Raw genomic sequence first — 25,667 nt, forward strand, 5'->3', positions numbered from 1 at the left:
TCACTGAAGGCATCAAAACTATGAATGAACACAGGAATTATGTATTTAACAATAAAGTGTGAAATAACTCTAAATATGTATTATATTTTAGATTCCTCAAAGTAGCCACCCTTTGCTTTTTTTTGTTAATAAAATATATAATAATATTTAATATAATATGTGTTAATAATGTTATTATATATATATATATTTAATATTATTATTATATATTTTATTAACAACAAAAAAGCAAAGGGTGGCTACTTTGAGGAATCTAAAATATAATACATATTTAGAGTTATTTCACACTTTATTGTTAAATACATAATTCCTGTGTTCATTCATAGTTTTGATGCCTTCAGTGAGAATCTACAATGTAAATAGTCATGAAAATAAAGGAAACACATTGAATGAGAAGGTGTCCAAACTTTTGGCCTGTACTGTATATATACAGTATATATATATAAATATAAATGTAAATATTTGCCATGCAATGAACTTGTCAATCAATTGTTGGAATGTGGTATATTTTGCTCTAGGCACAGGGTCAACCCCTGGAGAAATTAGGGGTTAAGTACCTTGCTCGAGGGCACATGCAGCTCCCTCCTGAGGCGGGGATCGAACCAGTGACCATTGCTAGCCGGCCTCTCTAACCTCTAGGCTACTGCCACCCTCTTATACCTTTTAACTGAGCAAACATTTGCATAGGAATTTCACACAACACGTGTAAATAAATTTAATAATAAATTTATTTATTTTCATATGCCCCCTAGCAGTCAGTCAGTCAGTCAGTCAGTCAGTCAGTTTATATTCATAACAGATGTTGTGGTCACAAACGGAAAGTAAAAACTCTCAGAGAATAGAGAAAATGTTGCCAGATCTGCTCCAAAGACACTGCTGGTGATTGCCTGTCTGCCTGCCTGCCTGTCTGTCTGCCTGCCTGTCTGTCTGCCCCCTCCCCTTCTCCTCAGATTCATCCACACTAAATGAGGTGGTCACACTGAACGCAACCTTCATCCACCCCACAGGAGACCTCTCTGTTTCAGACCACGAAGACCTGACGGACTCTAGCTGTAGACGCTGAGGGAGAAGCAGCTTTATAAATAATGAATGTTCTGATAAAAGGGGTCCACAGGTGCGTGTATGTGGGTGGGTGGTTGGGTGGGTGTGTGTTGGTGTGGGTGACATGCATGGGGCAGGGGTCTAGGGGGCTCATTTGCGCTGGACTTGTGTGAAGGATGAGGGCATCTGGATGGGCTGGATGGGTTGGACAGGCTGGAACGACGGCTGCTGGACAGGCTTCTTTCGCGTGTCAGGAGAGGGGGCCGGCGATGTGGGGAGGAGCTGGTTACGTTTGATAATCTGCAGGGCCAGCTGCGTGTTCCCTGGAGAGAGAGAGAGAGAGAGAGAGAGAGAGATTTCATAAGCAGCTTTTAGTAAGGCCATAAGGTCCTAACTAGGGATGGGAATCGAGAACCAGTTCCATTTGAGAACCGCTAACACATTTTCCGATGCGTTGGAATCGTATACCTCCGAGGTTATCGATACTCTTATTGATTCTGGCATGTTTTGAACATCACAGCTGCGCGTTGCAAAAACGTATGTGTCATGATGACCTCAAACTCTGAAACTTGCAACAAGGAATCATGACAGAGTCTAGGAACGGCCCAAAGCGTGGGTTATGTCACAAAGAAAAATACAACATTGCTACGTGTATATGCTCTGAGAGCGCTGGAGCATTAAAGAATTCACAGCACTGTGCTCCGGGAGCACTATATTTTAATTCCTTTGCACAAGCTGACCATTATAGCTAGCTATCGGCTTATGAAACAATGATTACAAAGCTAGTCAAAGTTGTGTGTTGAATGCTATAGCTACCGCAGCAAAGTAATTGCAGTACATTTGATAATGTCTGCCCATAGCGTAAATCATTCTTGCATAATGTTCAAGAACAAGTTTTGTTCCTGTTGTTATTATTATATGTAAATTAAGCATTGCGTTCTGTTTCCAAACATTGGCAGGTTTTCACTGGTCAAAGTGTAGCTGTGTTCTCTGAACAACAATAACCGTCACGTTGCGACAAGACGTTTTCGCGACTTCAAAATCGTGAGGTAATATATCACTGTAACGTGGTGGGATCACAATATTTAATAATATTTTTCATGAATTACGGAAATATTACGTTGCAGAAAGTATGTACAATCTGATTGAAAAGACAGTTTTGTCCGAGTGTCTGAACATTCCAATCTAAAGAAGTCATTGTGATGTTACGGTTGCAGCTTGATTGGTACTCTACAGAGTATTATTCAACACGCATCTACAGTACGTGTAACAAAACAAGTAATAATCATGTTTATACATGGGATGAATTAACGTTCATTCGAATTAATTTTAAATGATGAAAATAATGGAATGAGTATCGACAATCAACATCACAAAAGGATGGTAATGTCATCATTGGTGTCCGCCATGTTTAGAGTTAGCTTGTAAAGACTTTAAACGTAAACGCACCCCTGATTTATTTTCCATTCTTTTATTTTAACATTTTGATTTTTTTGTTTATGTTCAAATGTTATGTTCAGATATTATACACTGTGTTCAGAGACTCCAGATAATAAAACAGCTGCGTTGACGCTGAAAACTGGTGTAGGCTTACTTTTTTTCCCCCACACAGAAATGTTATCAGGAATCGGCCCGATAAGCAGAATCGATAATGGAATTGGTATCAATAACATCTTATCAATTGAAATTGTTTTAATAATAATAATAACATCCCTAGTCTGACCTTTGTACACTGAACCCACCCACTGAACCAATGCCTGAGGACAACATTGCATTTGTGCTTCCCTGTGGCCTTCAGTCTGCAGTCTTCCTGTACTGGACAATTACACATCTCAAACGGTTGGGGAATACGTGAAACGAGCCAGAACACACGCAAACAGCCACCTCAACCTCCTCGTAAGCTACAATACTGAAAAGCAAGGTTAGGATTCTTGATTACGAAACACGGTAAAGTGAGATAAACTCACCGTTCTGCAGCTCAAGGTAGACTCCCAGAAGTATGGCTTCAGGGGGAATCTCCTTTGTGTTCACCATGGAGGCCGCCTGGGAAAGAGGACACAAAAAAAAGGGCCTTGATTTTTTTTTTCTGTATTCAAATGGTAATTATGAATAGCTGAAAAGCTGTGTGTGTGTGTGTGTGTACACAGTACCTGATGCAGGCACTTGCGGGCCTTCTCGTACTCGCTCCTCAGACAGTAGGCGCTGCCCAGGTTGAAGAGCATCATGGCGCGGGCGGAGCCCACCGTGCTGGGGTAACAGAGGGGGGTCTGCTTCCCTGCTGCAGGGGAACACACACACACACAACCCGTCACTGTTGGTCTACACACACTCTGGAATGGGCTGAATGACTGAGTGAGTTACAGAGTTACTGGGAGGTTTTGTGCGTGCGTATACACTCACAGGACTCCACTGGCTCCAGATCACCTTTGTCTGACCCTGTTAAACACAAACAAGCAGAATAAGCCTCGAAATACAATAGGTAACAGCAAAGTGTCACATGGCTAATCAGGTTATCCAGGGTGGGGGTTCCTGGTCCTCTGGGGGGGGCTCCTCACCTTGGTCCTGCTCGCTGGGCGACACTCCCAGGGAGACATCCGTCACGTTCTCCGGGTTGAGGTGAGAAATGGCGTCCGAGATGCGGTCCAGGGATATGAGAGCCTCTGCAGCGTACAGGTGACCCAGGAACCTGGAGAGACCCAGGAGCAGCAGAGAGGCTACAGTCAGACACTGACTCATTACAGTCAGACGCTGACTCACTCCATACGTCTCTCCCACTCTAAACACACTCTTCCTCCGGGCCACTCGTCAACGCAGACAGCAGTGAATTCATGGGGGGGGGGGGGGACTGAGAGGAAATTGTGGTGAGAAACTCAAAGCAAATCTTCTGAGTCATCAAATGGTCTTGAGTAGTCATGGAGGGTCGGCGTTGGGCCAAAAATCCCATTAATCACAGTGTTGTTCAAAAGAATAAATAAAAAAGGGCTGAAATGTTCGTAAGACAAGTCTGGACATATCAAGTGGTCCGTATGGACGGACTAAGGGCAAAAGAGAGCAGGTAGTAAGGGTGGACAGTGAGAGGGGAGAGAGAGAGAGAGTCCTTACTTGAGGGATCCTGACAGCTTGGTCTGGTGGAGGAGCTTGACCGCGTGGTTGAGGGCCATGAGGTTGTCTCCTAACGCCAGCGCCACATAGGCACTGCAGGCTAGGATGGAACACCTGCAGAGGAGGAGACCACACTCAGAACACCAGACGGCTACCGGAAAAACACTGACATGGCTAACACATTCCTTTAGCGCGCGGCGCGGTGGCTGTTTATACCCGTTATTGAAGGAGTTAGGTGGGGCCTAAGGGACTCATTCAAGTCAAACTGAAAGAATCTTGCTTCTTCAATAATTTAGAGACCGGTATTAAAAAAAACAAATAAACATGGCAGAGCCTGAGGTGAGCCTGGCTCGTCCCAGGCCCCTGTACTGGTTGGCTGAGGTGGGCCTGGCTCTCTGTACTGGTTGGCTGAGGTGGGCCTGGCCCCTCCCAGGCCTCTGTACTGGTTGGCTGAGGTGGGCCTGGCTCTCTGTACTGGTTGGCTGAGGCACAATAGACTCAGGGATTCCGGGAAAGAAACCTGAGTAAGTGCCGTTGCCTGCTCGTAAACTTGTCACAGCGCAGGGTGTCCCCATGGGTTCAGGCCTTCATTCAGCACCCTCTCTCAGGGCACAGGCCACAGTCACAGACACACACACACACCCTCCCAAATGAAATGGGCCAGGAGGGGGGGGGTAAACCTTTTTTCAATCAACCCAGGAAGAGGAAAAACAGGAGGGCCAGGGTGGTAGAGCAAAAGGAGGAAGAGAGGGAGCCAAAGAGAGAGAGAGAAGAGGGGGAGGTGATGTATGAGGCAGGGGGTGAAAAGGAGAGCAGTGAATGGAGCAGACAGGGAGAGATAGAGTGGTGGAGGTAAGAAGAGGGCCTGGCTGGGTGTGTGAGCTTTGAGCGTCTGCAGGGCTATGGGAAACAGATCACTGGTACTGAGACGGTCTGAACACAGATTCTAATCCTGACAGGGGCCTCAGGGACCCGAGTGTTCAGAGCATTAAAGATGGCAGCGCGTTTCTGAACGCTCTAGGGACGGTTTTGTTCCAGACATGGGGAGATAATCCAAACAAACCCATATTTCTTTTTTTATGTTGCAGATACTTGTTTATATGCATCAGCAGTGTCAGTTGACGACAAAAGATGAACACTTAATTTCAAACTATTATTGTAAACCCAATCACACACATAAAGTGGGGTGCAAAAAAAAGTGAAAAGAAGCAAACCTAACCTCTAAATGGTACACATTATTATTATTATTAATTTGTTTTAAAGCAGGGTTCCCAAGGTTGGGAACCCTGTCAGCTAGTCCTTTGTAACTCCTCCTCGGGCAACTATAACTTCTTGCAAACGCTTCCTGTAGCCATCTAAGAGTCTTTCAATTCTTGTTTTGGGAATTTTTCCCCATTCTTCCTGGCAGAACACCTCTAGCTCAGAAATATTCTTCGGCCTTCTTGCATGCACGGCATATTTGAGATCTCTCCACAGATTTTCAATAATATTCAAGTCTGGGGACTGTGATGGCCATTCCAAAACCTTCATCCGTCTTACCTGGAGGTACTTTATGGTTGATCTTGAGGTATGCTTCGGGTCACTGTCTTGCTGGAATACCCAACCTCTCTTCAACTTCAATTTCTGGACTGACCTTCGAACATTAGCCTATAGAATGTCTTGATATTTGGTGGAATCCATTCTTCCTTCCACCCGCACAATATTGCCTTTGCCCCCAGCTGCTACACAACCCCAAAGCATAATGGATCCACCTCCATGCCAATAGGCTTCAGGTTTCTCAAGGTTTTCTTTTGCATACTTCAGACACTTAATTTTGTGTTGAGGTCGTAGGAAAGGCTTCTTTCTGGCAACTCTGCCATGTAGGTCTTTATTGTTTAAGGTACGCTGTATTGTTGTCCTATGAACAACTAGACCGGAGTCTGCTACTCTTTTTTGCAGCCCTTTTGCAGTGATGTGTGGGTTCTTCTGAGCATTTCTCACCAGATCTCGGGCCATTCTATCTGACATTTTTCTTGGTCTTCCAGATCTTGCCTTGACTTCAATTGTTCCATTTATTTTCCATTTTCTGATGATTTTCTGACAGTGAAAATGGGTAGTTTGAAATGTTGCAAGAGCTTTTTGTAGCCTTCTCCTTGATGGTGGAAGTGAACTATCTTGATTCTGATATCCTTGAACAACTGTTTAGAGGAATCCATGATTTTTAACACCAGAGACAACAGCCACCGCAGTCAGATACTTTAGAATGCATGGAGTTACTTCAGAATATATAGTTCAACCCTGGAATTATATTCACCTGACTCATTGAAGCCCTAACGAGTAAATTACCTTGGTCTGGGCCTTAGAAATAATCTTCTCAAAAGGTAACAAAGAATAATCCAAAAGGGTTCCCAAACTTTTGCACAGGGCCCTTTTCCTTTTTTATCATTTAAAAACTCAGAAAAATTAAGAAACCTTGCTTTAAAATGTGTTTAGTGTTTAGGTTTGCTTTCAATCACTTGGAGATTAATTGTAACAGACATTTAAACCAGGGGTGCCCACATTTTTGCAACCCACTGTATATACATAACATTACACACACACACACACACACACACACACACACACACACACACACACACACACACACACACAATTAGGAACACCTGTACACATTCTCATTCATAGGGGGGGACAGTGGCTCAGGAGGTAGAGCCGGGGTATAATGATCGCAAGGTCGGCAGGGCACATGTCGAGGTGTCCTTGAGCAAGGCACTGATCCCCTAATTGCTCCAGGGTAGTCGCCTATGGCTCTGACCCCTGGCCTAGAGCATAAAATACAAAATTCCAACAATTGACTGACAAGTTGATTGCATGGCAATACTTTTTTTTTTAAATTATTATTATCATTCATTCAGGTGGTGTAATAGTGTGGGGAATGTTTTCTTGGTCTGTTAATACCAATCAATCATCACTTGAATGCCACAGCCTATTTGAGTATTGTTGCTGACCATGTGCATCCCTTCATGGCCACAGTGTACCCATCTTCTAATGGCTGCTTCCTGCATGATAATACACCATGTCACAAAGGCAGCCTGAAGAGGCCGGCTAGCAACCGGAAGGTCGCTGGTTCGATCCCCGCCTCAGGAGGGAGCTGGATGTGCCCTGGAGCAAGGCACTTAACCTCTAATTACTCCAGAAGCGCCGAATATGGCTAGAGCAAAAATTCACCAAATTCCAACAATTGACTGACAGGTTGATTGCGTAGCCATAAATCAGTAAAGGTGAAGCAAAAGTCGTCTCAAACTGACAATGAGTTCAGTGTTCTTCAGTGGCCCTCCCAGTCACCGGATCTGAATCCAGAACAGAACACCTTTGGGCTAATGGTAGAACGGGATATTCACAGCTTCAAAGTGCCCCTGAAACATCTGCAGGAATTGCGTGATGCAATCATGGTCACCACGGACCAGAATCTCAAAGGAATGTGTCCAACATCTTATGGAATCGAGGCCACTAAGAATTTAGGCTGTTTTGAGAGCCCTACCCTAATAAGGGGCGCGCACACACACACACACACACACACACACACATTGATATCAGTCCCTCCTGATGCGTTACCTGAGGTTTTCCACCTCCTGTTTCCTCAGAGGTGAAGACGGGGCGGCGGACAGGAACTTATCCTCTTGTCCCTTCCCGCTGTCAGACCAACACAAACAGCTGCATTACTACGGTGACACGGCAACACAACCAGCTACATCCATTTAGTATTCGATGCGTGTGAAACTGGTGAGTAAAAACGACGGTGTGTGTGTGTGTGTGTGTGAGAGTGTCTGTGCATGTGTGTGCGTGTCTGTGTGTGTGTGTGTGTGTGTGTGTGTGTGTGTGTGTCTGTCTGTGTGTGTGTGTGTTAGTGTGTATGCGTGCATGCGTGTCTCTGCGTGTGTATGTGCGTGTGTGTGAGTGTGTATGCGTGCGTGTCTCTGTGTGTGTGCGTGTGTGTGAGCGTGCGTGCGTGCGCGTGTCTGCGTCTGTGCTTCTGTGTGTGATTCTGTGTGTGCGTCTGTGTGTGTGAGCGTGCCCGCGGGTCTGGGACTCGCCTGCAGGCGTCGCTGTTCTCCCCGCCGCTCTCCGCTCCTCCTGCCTGGCCGGAGGTCTTGTTCCCGTTCTCGGCCTTGGAGGCGTCGGGCTGCTGCAGCTCGGGGAGGAGGAGCAGGGCGTTCCGCAGGCAGATGGCTGCAAACTCCATACTGGCCACCGGGATGGCTGCAGACTGGCCCTCGCTGCAAACGCACACACACACACACACACACACGCACACACACACACACACACACACACACACGCATGCACGCACGCACACACACACACGCACGCACACACACACATACATACACATACACACGCACACAACACACGGATGCACCCAAACACACACACGCACGCAAAACACGCACACACAACACACACACACGCACACAACACACAGATACGCATGCACACACACGCACCCACGCAATACGCATGCACACACACACACCGACACAACACACACGCACACACACGCACCCAAACAACACACACACACACACCCACGTAATACGCATGCACACACACGCACCCACACAACACACACACCCACACACACACACACACACACACATATATATCAGTGTCCTCTGAGAACTGGGACTATACAATACATGGTAAATGAGCAGTGTTTAGCACACTTGAACAATTTGGCTTTACTACCACAAAGACACTTTTTTAAGTCATTGGACACAGTCATAATCAACTAAACTTCCAGACGTCTCTGCGTGTCCTCTATAATGCCCTCTACTTTCAACAAACAGCTATATCACGTAAACACATGTCTTGCGCCATCTACTGGTCAGTACTGGTAGCACACCTGTAGTAATTCTAAGGAACGTTGAAAGGGAAGGATCGGCAGGTTACACTGACCTGTAGATTGTGTTCTGGGTGGATTGGGACGCAAGGACAATCTTGCGATGGAAGCCCTGCCCAACGATGGACTGGACTATGCCTTTTTTACTGGGAAGACCCTTGTTCTCTTGTTCTGAGCTCTGAAAAGTACAGGAAAATGTGCTATAGAAGTGTATGAGCCTGATTGTTGGATGTTTGTTTGCTGAGAAGGAGAGAAAGTAAGAGGGAAAGAGACACTTACCCCCTTGTTAGCAGCTATGCAGCACTCTGCCAGCCTCAGCCACAGGCGGGGGTTGGAATGGTACACCTGCACCGCCTCCATCAGACACTCGAATGCTGCCAAGGGTCTTCCAATGTGCAAAAGTTGGATCCCACAGTTGTACAGCAGCTCGTAGCGCTTGTTGGCAAGCAGGGCACACATAGGGATGCCCGAAAACTTCTTAGCTGAAATCCCAATGCAGACGACAAAAAGAGCTTAGAAGCATAGAAAAGCAGAGCAGAAATTTCAAAAGGAAAATCCATTCATAACCACACTCGCACAAGTGTTCAAGCCAGTGATGTTGACTCACATTGCCCGTTGCTGCCGTCCCCAAGCTGGGCACACGTGTGGTCGTTCTCCTGCAGTGCCTTTTTGAAGTAGAAGATGCCCAGGTTGTGTTTCCCCATCGCGAAATGTATGCAGCCCAGATTGTTCCAGAACATACAGCGCACACATTCACCTGGAACAGACCGAGTCCAATAACGTGAGCATACCATCAAAGAAGGCAGCCACCGTGACTTTCACACACAAATAGCAACTGACTGAATAGAAAATTACTGTTAATCTTACAGACAATGTAACGTTGACAAAATAAGTTGTCCTGTACAAATATATACGATAAAAAGTAGCCTAACCTGTGTCATAGGTTATAAATCAATTGCATGTGAACATAAAACTTAAAAACTTCTATTGCCCTTCTATTGACCCCCTTGTACTGTTTCTCTGTTTCTCGGCGTCTGCTAAATGCCAAAAATGTGAATGTGAAGGAGTGTGGTTGTAGTTCATCTACCTGTCTTTATGGCGCCAGGGTGCTCTGCGATGTTAGAGCTGTTTAACAGCTTCACGGCTTTCCGGTAGTTTCCTCTCAGGTACTCAAAGTTGCTCTTGAGGAAGAGTGAAGGCGCGGACTGACGGGAGGGGTAGGAAACAGAGGTTGTCAAGGACACAGACGTGTGTGAACGAGTGTACAAGGTGTTTCTGAACGTACAGAAGGAGGCCGTATAAGAGTATTTGACTAAAAGCGTTGACACTCACGTTCCCTGCTGTGTTCATCACAGATTTGATCTCTCTTTTGCAAGCCTTCGATGACTTCATCTGAATGTAGGCCCGTACTTTATACTGTTGGAACACAAAACATTATCAGAAGGGTTAAGTTTGAAAAAAAAAAAAAAAAGCAATACAATAGTATATCTACCGTAAGTTGATTTAGTTTCAACTTACCTGGTGCATTTTTGATTTCGCTGCCTCTATCATAGCAATGAACTCAGCCTTCTGGTTTGCATTATCTTTGTTGTTTGTACTCTGTAAGAATGAAAGACAAGGTTGTATTCTGACAAAATCAATTTCATGTCCTCAAAGCTTTAGATATATCAAAAAAGTGTCAAGTCATCGATTAAGCAGCCTGCACTAGGGTGTACAAATTGTATGACCTTGACATTTCTTTACATAGGCTATGTAGAATGCCTGGGCCTCCAACATTGGAAAGTGTTGTATTCTGTTTCTAAGTGCATCTTAGTAACCTGTCGTCCAGTAAGATCCCTGAGATTATCCTGAATAAGGTCTGCTGCCTCCACTACTGGGTCTCTGTGAATAAGGTCTGCTGCCTCCACTACTGGGTCTCTGTGAATAAGGTCTGCTGCCTCCACTACTGGGTCTCTGTGAATGGAGAAGCTGCACCTCACACTACACACTGCCTGGACAGACAACCTCAATGTCAGTACACATGCAGCAGAGCTCAGCTTTCTACTACTTTTTTTTGATGTGTGAATCTGTTCCCTCAGTTTTAGAAAATCTGTTCCCTCGGTTTAGAACGGGTTTGTTAGGGTTAGGCCCTACGAGCCAGAAAGATCGCAAGGATTCTAACCCTGACCCTAACGAATTACTAAACCGAGGGAACGAATTACTACACCGAGGGAACATATTTACTAAACCGAGGGAACCGATTCACACATCAAATATTTTTTTCTACCATGTGACCCCAGGGGGGCCGCTCCATAGCTTTCAGTATGAGGACCTATGCGCATAAACATTATAGCTGCCACTAATTATGAAAACTACATTCAAATATGAACTGCGGTTTAACCTGAACCATTGGCATTTACCTAACAAAGTCAAATAATAGCATCAAAGAATATCGGAAAGAGACACAGCATATTAGAATGAGATATGAAGTCAGACGCAAGGCAAATGGGGCACGGATGCATACCTCTCCTTTGCCATTCTTGTTGTTTCCCTGTACAGTCAGTTTTTCCAACATAGCGAGAAGGTGGAGGGCCTTTTCTGGCTGGAACGTTAGCAGATACAGATCCACCAGCAAGAAGCAGACCGCCTGAGCAAACTTCTCTGCTAGGACAAATAGCACCATCAAGCCACGGCAAACTGTTGTGCTGCAAAGACTATTATATATATTTTTTTAACTTAAGTAACTTTGACTAAAACAAAGCACAGAGGTTTAAATGATATGTGGCGTGACTGTATCTCTTTAAATATATTGTCTGTCAAGACATTTTCATGTTGTGAAATCATGCAATATGTAGGCTAAGGGTATGTGTTTACGTTCAGTTAGGAGCTTCAACTTTGACAAATACAAAATGCTCATGTAAAACACCAACACATACCAAACGGCTCCAAAAACGGGTATAGCCTCTCTCCAATTAATATAGCCTCTGTGTACTGCCGCATGTGGTAATGAATGATGGCTTGATTGTAGTACAGCAAACTATTCTCAACATCATCCAAACCATCAATGTCCTCCACTGAAGTGTGAACCTTGAAAGGCAAAAAACACATTGTTAACGTGCGAAGACAACACAACTTAGCCCGATGACTCATCTGCACATGCCGTGGATGTTTTCTTTCATCTGGCAACAGGAATCTTGGTACCATAGAGCTTTTAACTGAATAGGTCTCTTCGTTCAGTCACCTGATGTTTCATTGCAATGAGGGTCTGCTTCAGGGTGCCTGTGGTGGACTGGCCACTCTTGTAGAACTCGGCCACTGCTCTGTTCATCGCAATCTTGTAGTCTTCCTTGTTCAAGGCTTGCAGGGTTTGAAGGTGCTTCAGAGATTCGTCATATTTTCCAGCCTGTGAGTGAATATAATTTTTTTTTTACTCAACACATCATCAACATAAAACACCCATTGCTAAACACTGGTCAAATCACAATCAATGGTGACGGGTTACCGTAAATGCCTCCAATGCACTTGCAGCCATTTCTTTCTCATGGTCCGTTATCCCAGGGGAGGAAGTGTGATCATGCTTGGATTCATTAGGTTCTGATTGATCCCAAAAAAAGAAAAATACACTTTAGTTACACATCACACCCAAGTCATGGACATGGTCATAACAAGTGACAGCTGGCTGGGTTTGAACCCTGCTGGTGGTGGTGGGCGTGTTGCTATTGACAGTTGAGTCAGCAAGCAGAAGTTGAAGTCTGTCACACCTAAGCTAGCGTAATGCTACTAGGAGTCCATGGGCCAGACCACAATTTGCTACCACTCAGGGTGGCAAAACGTAACTATATATTTTTAAAAAGATACATGTCTGTAGATGATATTTTGGTATTGATCAGCTCATGAAGTCGATCACCCCCCTACAGATGTTAGACGCTGGTGATAGCTGCTTTAAGCTCATGGTCAGGGACATTTTTCACTTTTTTTATAATATAATGATTGGAATCATTTTAAAGGGGACCTTCGTAGCTTTCATTCAAGCCCAGTTGTGAATCTGATAAACATAAGAGGTGGTCACTTGAACTTCAAACATCAGGGATACACATCATGTTTCGCCTAAACTATAGACAACATTGTTGGGAACCAGTTTCACATTAGCAACCAGCTAACGGGGGTCACATCACGACATAGCTCACATTCTCACTCTTCGCTGTTTCACTGCCATGTTAGTAAACACCGTTAGTTTAACACTGTTTAACACCGTTAGTTCCCAACACACTGTCAGTCTAGGCAGAGACAAGGACATGGTTAGCTGTTAGCGTTAGCTGTCTGGCTGGCTCCTAGCTAGGCTGTAGCACACACAGCTAACTAGCCAGCTATTCCCTGGTCCATTTTGTTTTAGCCCATGTTTAATAATGTTAGCTGACAACACAATGTGGAAAATAGCGTGGGGATATTAACACAGCACGTACATAAGTAACATGTTGTCATACCAACGCAGTAGCCTAAATAATATTAGCTGTAGGTAGCTAACGGCATTAGCTGTGGAAGTCTCACCTGTGTTGTTTTCTGCCATTTCGGGGATAGTAGTGGTTTATTTCAAGGGTCGACCCTCGCCAGAAGGTTTACGAAGATGAATACTTTAGACTACGCGATCCGTAAACCGCTTTAGCTAAAACAAGAGGATAAATCTAAACACTCAACTCGTGTGTCACGAACGAGATATCCTAAATCAGACCGCTCTAAACAGATCTTTTTTTTTAGGTTGCGATCGTAAATTCCCTCTGGAACTCTGATCAGCACTCATGGAATGCCTCTTTGTCCAATCAAATTGCTTGGGCGCTCTGTGACGTTGCACCCAGTGTGCGCTCCGGCGCTCTCAGAGCGTTTTTATGAACGCACCCGTAGAGTTCCGCCATAGAAATGACCCAGAAGACAACGAAGTCAAAAGACGCGCAGCTCGTTGATGCATAACTCAGTATGGAGACAGCGGCCTCTACCGGTGTGGTGGGGGAATGTAACTACTATATTCAGCCAGAGGACCCGAGGACCTGGGTCTGTGTACGTTTTGGTCATTCGATGTTCCTTTCAGAAACGGATATTAAAAAACACAAAGAACGAGTGTTTATTTGATTTTCATTTTAAAATCGCCAAAAATGAATAATGAAATACAACAAGGCGTTTTTCGTTTTCATGGTCAAAAGGAGATGAACGACATTTTAAAAATAGTTCGATTTTCATTTTCTATAACTATTGTATAACACAACAACAACAAAATCACATTACATCAAAAATTACATCAATATACGGGTACACAGAGTAAAACTATTGGGATCAGGTTCATTCGACATTGGCATTGCAGCAGAATATACAATCAATAATAAAATAAAGCAAGATATAAAACAACAAAATCAACAATAGCAGCAATAACAGGAGAATGCAAACCCAACAATAACAGAATAAAGTTAATGAGTAGGGTGATAATAGAAACATGAAGGATGAGGTAATAAGGTGAAAGGTGATAGTTGTACTACAGCTGGACCGGCCGTGCAAAAAGCTGTGCGGATTCCAATGACATGAGATGCAAGTATGCAATAATATAGTTCAGGTATGATGCATTACAGGACGTTCAAGTAGTAGTCAGGTGGGCCAAAAAATGCTGTGCAGGTTGCAACAGGAAAGTTGATAACTTGTCTTCATTCGATGGCGATTCATCATACAGTAAGACAATGGCCCAAAACATACTGCCATAGCAACTAGGGTGTTTTTCAGAGACTAACGAAAGTGTAAGGTTCTTGACCGGCCAAATCGATCTTCCGATTTAAATCCAATTGAACCAATTGAACCAATTGAACAACTTAAGATGGCTCCAGTACAGGCCTGACAGAGCATCACCAGAGAAGATACCCAGCATCTGGGTTGCAGACTTCAGGGAGTTATTACATGCAGGATTGTCAAGCAAATACTAAACACTAAACAAACTTTAATTTAGACATTATATGAATCCGTCTGATTACTTTTGGTGCCCTGAAATATGGAGACTACGTATAAAAGGTGAAACAAATATGTACAAATACTGACAATCCACTTGTCCAATCCACAATGTACTCTAACCCCATAGTAATTGTTTGATTTCAAATCCAAACTCTTGGAGTATTGAGCCAGAAGAAGAAAAAACACTTCATTATCACATTACTTACTCAGGGCACTGTATATATATTTTCATTTCAAATACAATTTTATTCAAGCCAAAGCACATCTCAGTGAGTCATATCACTGGTGCTGTTGAAGTGCATGATGAGACAGTCTGGGCACATGAATGAATGAATTAATGAATTAATGGACTTTATTGTCATTGCTACAGTACAGGTACCAAACAACGAAATTTAGGAGGGGTGGCTCCCCTGGTGTTAGGAAAGGGAAAAAACCCAAAAACTTTTAGAAAAAGAATAAAATCACAAGAAGGTAAGGAGCTGGTTTACATAAATAAAGGCTATGTACACAATCCACTGTACTATACTGCACAGATAGTCAACTAGGGTTGTCATATTGCACAATAGTATTTTTTCACGTTATTTAAAGTGTCACAGTTTGCAGGCTTGAAATGTACATGTTTGTGCCTCAGCACTACACCTGATTTTTTCAGTCCAGCAGCTGCCATACAATCCGTCCAGACTGTCCAGGGCCCAGAACTTAGGTCTTTGCTGTGTTCAGGGCCTGGATGGCCCTGTGGTAGAAGCAGTTCTTCAGTCTGTTTGTCTTAGCGGCCGGGGTCCTGTACCTCCTTTTCGAGGGCAGCCTGATAAAGTGTACGTGCCCAGGGTGGGTCGGGTCCCTGGAGATCTTGGAGGCCTTCCTGAGACAGCGTGTGTTGTACAGCTCTTCCAGAGAGGGGAGGGGGGCGCCGGTGATCTTCTGTGCTGTTCTCACGACTCTCTGTAGCGCATTTCTCTCCGCTGTTGTGCAGCTGTAGAACCAGTTGCAGATGCCGTAGGTGAGGATGCTCTCCACTGCGCCGCGGTAGAAGGCCACCAGTATCTCCTGCTTGTTGTGTTCTTTCCTGAGGCATCTCAGGGTGTATAGCCGCTGTTGTGCCCTCTTGATGGTGCCTTTTGTGTTGTCCTTCCAGGTCAGGTCATCCCGCATGTGATGTCCCAGGAATCGGAGGGTTGAGACTCTCTCCACGCTCTCCGTCGATGAGCAGGGGCTGGATCTCGGACTTTTTCCTCCTGAAGTCCACGATGAATTCCTGGGTCTTTGACTTGTTCAGCAGCAGGTTGTTAACCTTGCACAGCTTGCTCAGTTGCTCTACCTCATCCCTGTACGCCGCCTCGTCCACCCCCGAGATACATCCCACTACGGTGGTGTCGTCTGCAAACTTTACGATGTAGTTGCTGGGGTGGACGGGGGTGAAGTCGTGGGTGTAGAGGTTGTAGAGGATGGGGCTTAGCACGCAGCCCTGGGGGGACCCAGTGCTGAGGCTGAGGGCTGTGGAGGTGTGGGGGCCCACCCGCACCCTCTGGGGGCGGTCGGTCAGGAAGTCCTTGATCCACGCACATATAGAGTGTGATAGACCCAGGTCTAGTAGTTTGGTCACTAGCCTGTCTGGAAGGATGGTGTTGAAGGCGAAGCTGAAGTCCACGAAGAGCAGTCTCGCGTAGCTGTTTCCCCTCTCCAGGTGGGATAGAGTGGCGTGGAGAGTCGTCGCGATGGCGTCCTCTGTGGACCTGTGGGCTCTGTAGGCGAACTGGTATGGATCCAGGTTGGGCGGGAGGCGTGTGAGTATGTGGGCCCGGACTAGTTTCTCGAAGCACTTCATGATGATTGGTGTGAGTGCCACCGGGCGGTAGTCGTTTAGGCAGCTCACCTGCAGAATGTGCATCATGGTAGTCACATTCTCTTCTGGGAGACAAAACACATGGCACACCTATAGAATACCTCAACATTAAATAGAGAATTGGAGAATATAATTGCTTAAAAGATGATGTCCTAGTATATAGGCAAACCAGTGGTTGACTTACGTGTGACTTGAAAGGTCATATTGAAGGAAGAGCTGAGGCATTTTCCATCACTGGAAGTAGAGATATGATAGTTTCTGTAGATGAACTTAAATAACATTCTCAGGAACACTTTCATTACAGTAGAGCAGAGTTACATTTACATTTACATTTTTGGCATTTAGCAGACGCCTTATTCCAAAGCGACTTACAATCAATACATTTGAATGCTAAGCATGTGAATCATCAGTCCATCATTCGTGGCAGGAAGAGTAATCTAGCTCAGGCCCGGGGCCATTGATAGAAGGAGAAACCTTCTTCTACCACCTTTTTCCAAATTTTATTATTTATTTTTTATACTGGAGGAACAGAGAAGCAGTACAAAGGGGGCGATAGAAGTTCTTAGGGACACAGTAGAGGGGAAAGCGGACGTCTTTAGGAGACGTAGTGCTGAGGGGCAGAAGATGTCTCAGGAGGAGCAGTTAAAGGTGTAACCTGAAGAGGTGGGTCTTCAGTCTACGACGGAAGATGGGTAGTGACTCTGCCGTTCTGACAGCCGTGGGGAGCTCATTCCACCAGCGGGGAGCCAGTGTTGTGAAGAGACGTGATCGGGCAGCACGACTGCTGTGCAGAGGTGGTGGGGCCAGTCAGCCAGCCGAGGTGGAGGAGCGGAGTGAGCGGGCTGGAGTTTGGGGGGTTACCATTTCCTTTAGGTAGGCAGGGGCTGTCCCTTTAGCTGCCTGATATGCAAGCACCAGGGTCTTGAATCGGATGCGAGCTGCTACCGGGAGCCAGTGCAGGGTGCGAAGGAGAGGGGTGACATGAGAGTTTTTGGGGAGGTTGAATACCAGACGTGCAGCAGCGTTCTGGATGAGCTGCAGAGGTCTAATGGCGTAGGCGGGGAGACCAGCCAGGAGTACGTTGCAGTAATCCAGGCGGGAGATGACCAGTGTCTGGGTCAAGAGTTGCGCTGCCTCTCTGGGAAGGAATGGTCGTATCCTTCTGATGTTGTAGAGGAAGAATCTGCAGGAGCGAGCCGTTGCTGCAATGTTCTCCGCACAGGATAGTCGGTTATCCAGGATCACTCCAAGATTCTTGGCTGTCAGGGAGGGGGTTACAGTAGAGTTCTCCACTGTGATAGAGAAGTCTTGGAGAGGGCAGGCTTTCCCGGGGATGAAGAGGAGCTCGGTCTTGTTAAGATTGAGATGGTGGTCAGCCATCCAAGTTGAAATGTCAGCGAGATATGCAGAGATACGGGTTGCCACGTGTACATCAGACGGGGGGGAGGGACAGGAAAAGTTGAGTGTCGTCTGCGTAGCTGTGGTAGGAGAGCCCGTGTGAAGAGATTACCGAGCCAAGAGACTTGGTGTAGAGAGAGAAAAGTAGGGGCCCTAGGACAGAACCCTGAGTTACAATGGTGCATAGTGCATTATAAGACTATGTTATACATAATACAGTATGTACATTATGTCATCTCATAATGATCCTGAGCTATTATCAGCTGTTCTGCATCAGATAAAAAGTATTATAGACATATATAACATAACATATACTGTATGAAGACATAATAAGGCATGATACATGCTGATAATGACCCACCAATTCTGAAGACTTACACGTTCAAGTTCAAGTTTCCCATGTAGAGATGGACAGTCTCAAGCCCAATTTATACTTCTGCGTAAAATCTACGCCGTAGCCTGGCCCGGAGCCTATGCCATAGCCTACACCGTAGCTTGTTGTGCAGTGTGTGGGCAGAATTTCTATCCAGGAGAATGGATCCAAATGAGCAACAACCCTTTTGCTGAATGGCTACAACATGGGTGACCCCAAACAGTTTTTCATGTTGGTCTATATATGAACCTCGTGGCCCATTTACTCAGCTTCTGTCAAGAGATAGGAAAACGATGTAACTATTTCGTAGTATACAAAATCCCATTATTCCTATTATACACTGCATCGGTTGCAGGATTTCTAAATGTAACAATGTCAATTTGTATTGTCCCAGTCAAATAAATTAATAAAGTAAAACATGAAATTATTTTGGTTCATGTTATACTATCTCTATACCATACTCTATACTAATCTTATATCAGCTAATAACTGCATAAAGTTTGATGATGTCAAATATTAAGAACCACTCAGTAATATAACACACCATAACATGAGCAGTCGGCGCGCTTCCTAACGTGGTATACAGCTGCCAAAAAAGACACCTTGAAATGGCAGATGGATAGAACTAGTCTTCAACGGATGTTTTCTTTCCCCTTGGGTCTGGTTTAAGGTGTCCTACATCCACCCTAAGATATAGTCAATATGTTTTATTTTACCCCCTTAGTTATCAAGTTACTCCAGATGTCCTATTCTATTGTGTTCATAGCTGAAGGCAGCGGATTTCCATAGACTATAGAACTTGCTCTGTCAATTTTTGGCTAAATTATGCTGGTCAAGACTGCCCTCTTTTGGCAGCTGTCTACACAGGCACACAGTTGAATTGTATTACAAAATTACAATAACAGTGAATCATTCTAATATAGACGAACAGACCATTGTTAAGAGAATCTAGATTTCATTGAATATATCCAGAGAGTATATCTTATGACCAGGCAAATGTTGTTAATGTGGAATTATTAACTTTATGAATGTATGTATTCCTTTATTTGGACTTGTATCAATTTATCAATGCTATTGTGTATGCTACCTATGCTGCCATTTGTCATTGATTTCAGTTGTTGACTGCTACTGTATGTGGGTGTAAATAAACAAACACACAAGATAAACAGACCCTGCAAGACTTCCTGTGAGATGAGAATAACGTTTTTTTTTTTGTGATCAATTTTTTATTATTATTTCAGGGAGTAAAACAAGGGGAGTGGTAACATACAAATAAACAAAGGAGAAAATAGAATAACAAAAATACAGTTTACCAGTACAAATACAAAATGCGCATAAACCTTTCAACCCCCCCCCCCCCTCCCCTTCCCTTCCCAATCTCCCTTTACCCCAATAGTTCCCCACCTACCCCTCCTCCCACAAATGTCCCTCCCGCCAGATACCTCCCACCCACCCGCCCAATCACAACCCCCCCTATCACAGCCCCCCGCCCCCCCCCCCCCCACCCAATCACAGCCCCCCCCCCCCCCCCCCCCCTACAGGACCCTATGGAAGGAGCAAATCGATTAGCCTATAGTAGTGTCTTGAGGATGGTTATAGTTTGGTCCCAGCATGAAACATTGTCCAAAATTGCATGATGCCTGTTGGCTATCCAGTGTTCCATGCTGGCTATATCTATGAAGTCTAATATCCACCTCTGCGTGGTCAAGAAATGGGGTGACTTCCACCTGCAAGCTATAAGCCTTTTGGCTGCTGTAAGGCCGGCCAGCCAGATGCGTCTTTGTTTGATGTTTAGATCAAGGTTTGAACTGTCATTTAACAGTAGGACTACTGGTGAGTGTGGAATGTGTTTGGACAGGATCAGGGACAATGCATCACAAACTGTCCTCCAGAAATCAGCCACTCCCTGGCATTCCCATACCATATATGAAAAAAGGTGCCAACTGTATTTCGGGTGCAAAGAGTACAGTTAGGTGAAGGTATGGTCTTTATTTTATGTAGCAGATATGGAGTGAAGTATGTCCTATGAGTAAAATTGAAATGGATAACCTGGTGGTTGGGATTTCTGGAGGAAAGGGATATGTTTTGCCAAATTAATTGCCAATTTAAGTTATTGTGTGATAAAGTATCTTTCCACACTCTGTCAATGTGTAATGGTTTTAAAGAAGTCTTAACCAGGATGGAGTAAAGAGCTGAGACCTGACCCCTGGGTCTGGTGAATGCTATGTGAAATGGATGTATGTCTAATGAGCTATTCCAGGGTACCCCGTATGTGCGCATAGCTGTACGTAATTGAAGGTAGAAAAAAAGGACGTACCCGGTAAATTAAAGTTTCTCTGAATGTCTTGGAATGAGCGGAGACCCTCAGCCCCAAATAAATCTGAGAATGTGTGAACTCCCTTGTCACTCCACTGGGGAAATGAGATTGGACGGCCTCCCAACTGGAGAATTGAATTTTTAAATATAGGCGAATGGAGGTACCAGTTGGTTGAGATTTTGCAGAACTTTTCTGCGCATCGCCAAACTGAGATTAATTCAGTGATGATGGAGCCGAATTTCAATTTGGACTGTTTAATAGAAATGTTAGAGTATATTACATCTTGTAACCTATGAGGATGGACAATGTTTTCTTCTAAGGGGCGCCAAGAAACACGAGCAGCCGGATCAAACCATGTGGAGAGAGGACGCAGCACAAATAGAGAATAAAGTGTTGACTGTTATCCAAGGTTCTCTCATGGAATGTGATGTCACAATGTTCTCCTGAAGCTGAAGATTCCATTAACCAAGGTGTTCAAGTCATTGTCAAGCGGTTCTTTGAGCAGAGCAGCTGGACAGTAAATTGGAGAGTAACCAGGAGAGTATATAGAGATATACAAGGATTGTTTTCAAACTGTCTGATATTGTATTTCATACAAGGTTCTTCAGCCTCAAGGACACAGCATGGATCCTTTTTCCAGTCGTCACTGGACTAGGATCGATAGCAGAAATGTAGGTCACATCAGAAATGTCTTGTTTTTCTCTTCAGCTTTAAATGTTTGATAAACTCTGTAAACTCAACAGCATAAGCATATTCATTTAACTTTCAGCTCATTTCTGAGCTGAGGAAGGAGAACTTCAACCTGAAGCTCAGGATCTATTATGCAGAGGAAGGCAGTCAGAATGGAGAGTGCCCTGATGTCCTCTCAATGGTGAGTATATATAAATATAAGGATGTAGGAGTTGGAGCGTACAAACGAAACGGAGACTTGGTGCCAGTATAAAGCCAAGACCGTGTCGGCATTTATTGAACTGATGACATAGCGTCCATAGCAACGTACAAACACTTCCTTAAATGTTACCTGTACGCCCATACGTCACACCCCAGTGACCGGCGTTAAAATGCCCGCACACAATTCCCCATAACCAAACACACAGGTGAATTATGTACATCATACATCATAGTATTTGTCCGCTACAGACCTCCCCCCAGAATTCACCATAACTGAGAACAGTCACCATTGCGGGGCCCGGATCACCCGTCCAAAACGGCTCCGTAAAACCGGAGCAGGGACTGAAAGTTCAACAGTCAGTCTGCTTATGAGGGACAGCAGGTGTTTTTTTTAATGAAGAGCTAGCATATATAATCCATCAACTCTGAAGGTTTAGCATCGCCGAGGCCGGGCAGAGAGAGTAGCTGGCGGGCACGTTAAGATTCAGTTAAAGTAAAAGTCTCTAGTAAGTACGCCTTTAATGCTCCATATTTGTTGTGCTCAGGAGGCTGCTCGAGAATACTCACAACCCTGGCTGCTGTCGAGCTCCCGAGAGCAGAGACGACATAGTAGTATTTCGTAATATCCGTGGTAATTCCTTTAATTAAGCACGAACTGTGCCTCCGTCTGAGCAAACCACACTTTCGGCTGTTTCTCCCAGAACTCTGGCAACTTCATAGCGACAGCGTTCATCGTAGCCGGTGCGTTATCCATAGTTAAAAATAATAATATATATATATATATAATCCTTGGAAAGCGTCCCAAAGCGACGTCAGGGTCACCACTGTAGGAGTTGGAGCGTACAAACGAAACGGAGACTTGGTGCCAGTATAAAGCCAAGACCGTGTCGGCATTTATTGAACTGATGACATAGCGTCCATAGCAACACACAACACTTCCTTATATGTTACCTGTACGCCCATACGTCACACCCCAGTGACCGGCGTTAAAGTGCCCGCACACAATTCCCCATAACCAAACACACAGGTGAATTATGTACATCATACATCATAGTATTTGTCCGCTACAAGGAATTATTATTAGTAGTATACTCTTGAATGAATTGGGAGAAAGTCTGCAGTTTGCTTATGGTTGCAGATAATGTTGCTTTTCCTCTTTGAATCAGAAACAGCGAATTGAAGAACTTCAGCAGACGCTGATAACAAACCTGCAGACTCATTTGGCTGAGAAGATTCAACAGAACAAAGGCACCAAAAAGAGGCTTAATCTAAGGAAGTCCCAGGTGAAGAGCTTGAGAGCCGAAAGGAAGCTCCTTAAGGCTGAAGCTGAGGCCAGGAAGGCGTTGTGCCTCTCTCTTGAAGAGAAGTTGGCTGAGAAAGACACACCGACCACACCAGGTACCTTGTTTGCTCATCAGAAAGTGGGAAATGGCCTCGGTCCAAAACAGTGTCAGAAGAATGGCTTAATGAAAAGGTCCAATTAATTATTTAAATGGTGTTTTGATGGGCAGATAAAAGGAAGTTGGCCTTTGCAGGTGATTGCAAAACACATTTACCTGGAGAAGACATTAACAGGTGTGTAAGACATAGACACTGTGAATAACCTTACCCATACAGACAAAAGTGACTGCGGCGGATCCAGCTCAGAGGACCAGCAATGTGAAGATGCTCCCCGTCCCCGTCCCCCTGCTCCCCTCCCTGTCGGTCCTCAGGTAGTGAGTGGACTGCTGCCTGAGCCAATGCTCAGCAGCATGACGCTCCTCTGGAGTTCTACTGATGATGAGGATGAGGTGGGAGCGTCAGTTCTCACTAGAGAAATGGATCCCAGGGTGAGGCCCAAATCCAACTTATCGTCACCTTCTTAAAATAATGTTTTTACCTAAATATCATATATTCTATATATGGTTCAGTTTATTCTGTGTTTTGCAAAACTTGAAAATAGGACTTACCGTAATATGAAAATATGACATAAGTCATTATTTAGGCACTTATGAACTTGCCTATTGCCTATTAAGCCATTATTTTAAGAAGGTGGCGATATATTGTACTTATAAATCAATCCGCCACAGAGCAAGCTGCCATTCACAGCTCACTCTTGGTTCTTTGAATCAGTTCTCTGATGCATGTGCTTACCTCTTCCCTCTCTTAAGTATGCCCTGATGGTCCCAGCACCACAGCAATGCCACGGCTTTGCCTCAGATGTCTTTGAGACGCTGCAGGCCCCAGGGGACCAGGCCAGGCAGGTGGCCAGTGGGCCTAGAGATGCACCACCTCCTCCTGCTGTTGTCCCAGAGGTCACAAGGCCACTTCAGCCAACCCACCGGTCTCCTCTGAAGGAGAGAGTCAGAAGGGCCAACAACCATCGGCCAAAAATGATTGGACTCTCTGATCACTCCACAGAGAACGAGGTGAGGGTTTTCTTTTCACTATCAGTCTTGTCAGACATGTGCCAGTGTTTGTGTTTGGTTGCCCCAAATCCAACTTATCGTCACCTTCTTAAAATAATGGCTTAAGTCACTTTTGAGGAAAATTATGTTTTTACCTAAATATGATATATTCTATATATGGTTCAGTTTATTCTGTGTTTTGCAAAACTTGAAAATAGGACTTAATATGAAAATATGACTTAAGTCATTATTTAGGCACTTATGAACTTGCCTATTGCCTATTAAGCCATTATGTTAAGAAGGTGGCGATATATTGTACTTATAAATCAATCCGCCACACAGCAAGCTGCCATTCACAGCTCACTCTTGGTTCTCTTAATCAGTTCTCTGATGCATGTCCTTACCTCTTCCCTCTCTTAAGTATGCCCTGATGGTCCCAGCACCACAGCAATGCCACGGCTTTGCCTCAGCTGTCTTTGAGACGCTGCAGGCCCCAGGGGACCAGGCCAGGCAGGTGGCCAGCGGGCCTAGAGATGAACCACCTCCTCCTGCTGTTGTCCCAGAGGTCACAAGGCCACTTCAGCCAACCCACCGGTCTCCTCTGAAGGAGGGAGTCAGAAGGGCCAACAACCATCGGCCAAAAATGATTGGACTCTCTGATCACTCCACAGAGAACGAGGTGAGTGTTTTTTTTCAGTCTTGTCAGACATGTGCCAGTGTTTGGTTGCCCTAAATCCAACTTCAACATACAGTATATTGTACTCATAAATGAATACGCCACACAGAGGGCTGCCATTCACAGCTCACTCTGATCACTTCTCTGATGTATGTCCAGGGCATTGATGTAGATACTTCTGCTCTATCTCTCTCTCTCTTATCGATGCTATTTTTCCGGTTTTCTGCTCAAAATCACATACCCACAGTGAATATAGAATATCTCCACAATCCCAAGGGCCTTCATAACGATCTTGGTATCAAATGAAAGCTTACACCTGTGGGGTGACTGTAGAAGTGTCAGAATCAAAAATGATACATGTTACTGTGTCAGAGTAAATAGAGCTAGAACATTGTGAAAAATCTCAAATTCACTCTCCGCCTAAAAAAACAACAGCTTTTAGAGTGAATATCAGCTTGGAAACCTGACCTTATAGCCCAAATCATCTAGGAATCAGTACTCCAGGGTCTGATGAGTACTTGTTCCAAATTAGATGCTAGTAATGTGAGCCAATGCAACTTTGTACCTGTTTTAGTACAGGTATGTTTAGGCGGACAACCAAATTGTGCCATTTGGAGACATTTTGGCACCATCAGTGTATCAGACTTTCTCATGTATCAAGACTGTAAAATTGATTATATTTCATTGACATATCACTATAGGTATAAATTGCATCCAATTCCAACTGTTTAGACTCTGTTTCCATCCAGCAGGGGTCTCCTGCGCGGTTTTCTGCGCGCTCCTATTGCGCAACGGC

General features: G+C 44.7%; 1 protein-coding gene across 1 annotated transcript; it reads right to left on the reverse strand.

Annotated features, from left to right (window-relative positions):
• Positions 1-758: 758 nt before the first annotated feature.
• Positions 759-13,675, reverse strand: cnot10 (CCR4-NOT transcription complex, subunit 10). The gene is made up of 19 exons (XM_080540301.1): positions 13,550-13,675; positions 12,504-12,595; positions 12,243-12,404; positions 11,938-12,088; positions 11,526-11,662; positions 10,541-10,621; positions 10,355-10,438; positions 10,110-10,227; positions 9,630-9,779; positions 9,302-9,504; positions 9,079-9,200; positions 8,217-8,399; positions 7,738-7,815; positions 4,144-4,257; positions 3,597-3,727; positions 3,442-3,477; positions 3,192-3,319; positions 3,009-3,084; positions 759-1,364 (listed from the first exon to the last, which is right to left on the reverse strand). Exons 1-19 carry the CDS (start codon positions 13,566-13,568, stop codon positions 1,192-1,194), a joined length of 2,238 nt encoding a protein of 745 aa, XP_080396427.1. The 5' UTR covers positions 13,569-13,675; the 3' UTR covers positions 759-1,191.
• Positions 13,676-25,667: the final 11,992 nt, after the last annotated feature.

Source organism: Nansenia antarctica, assembly GCF_963989245.1.
Source record: "Nansenia antarctica genome assembly, chromosome: 10".
Taxonomy (NCBI): domain Eukaryota; kingdom Metazoa; phylum Chordata; class Actinopteri; order Argentiniformes; family Microstomatidae; genus Nansenia; species Nansenia antarctica.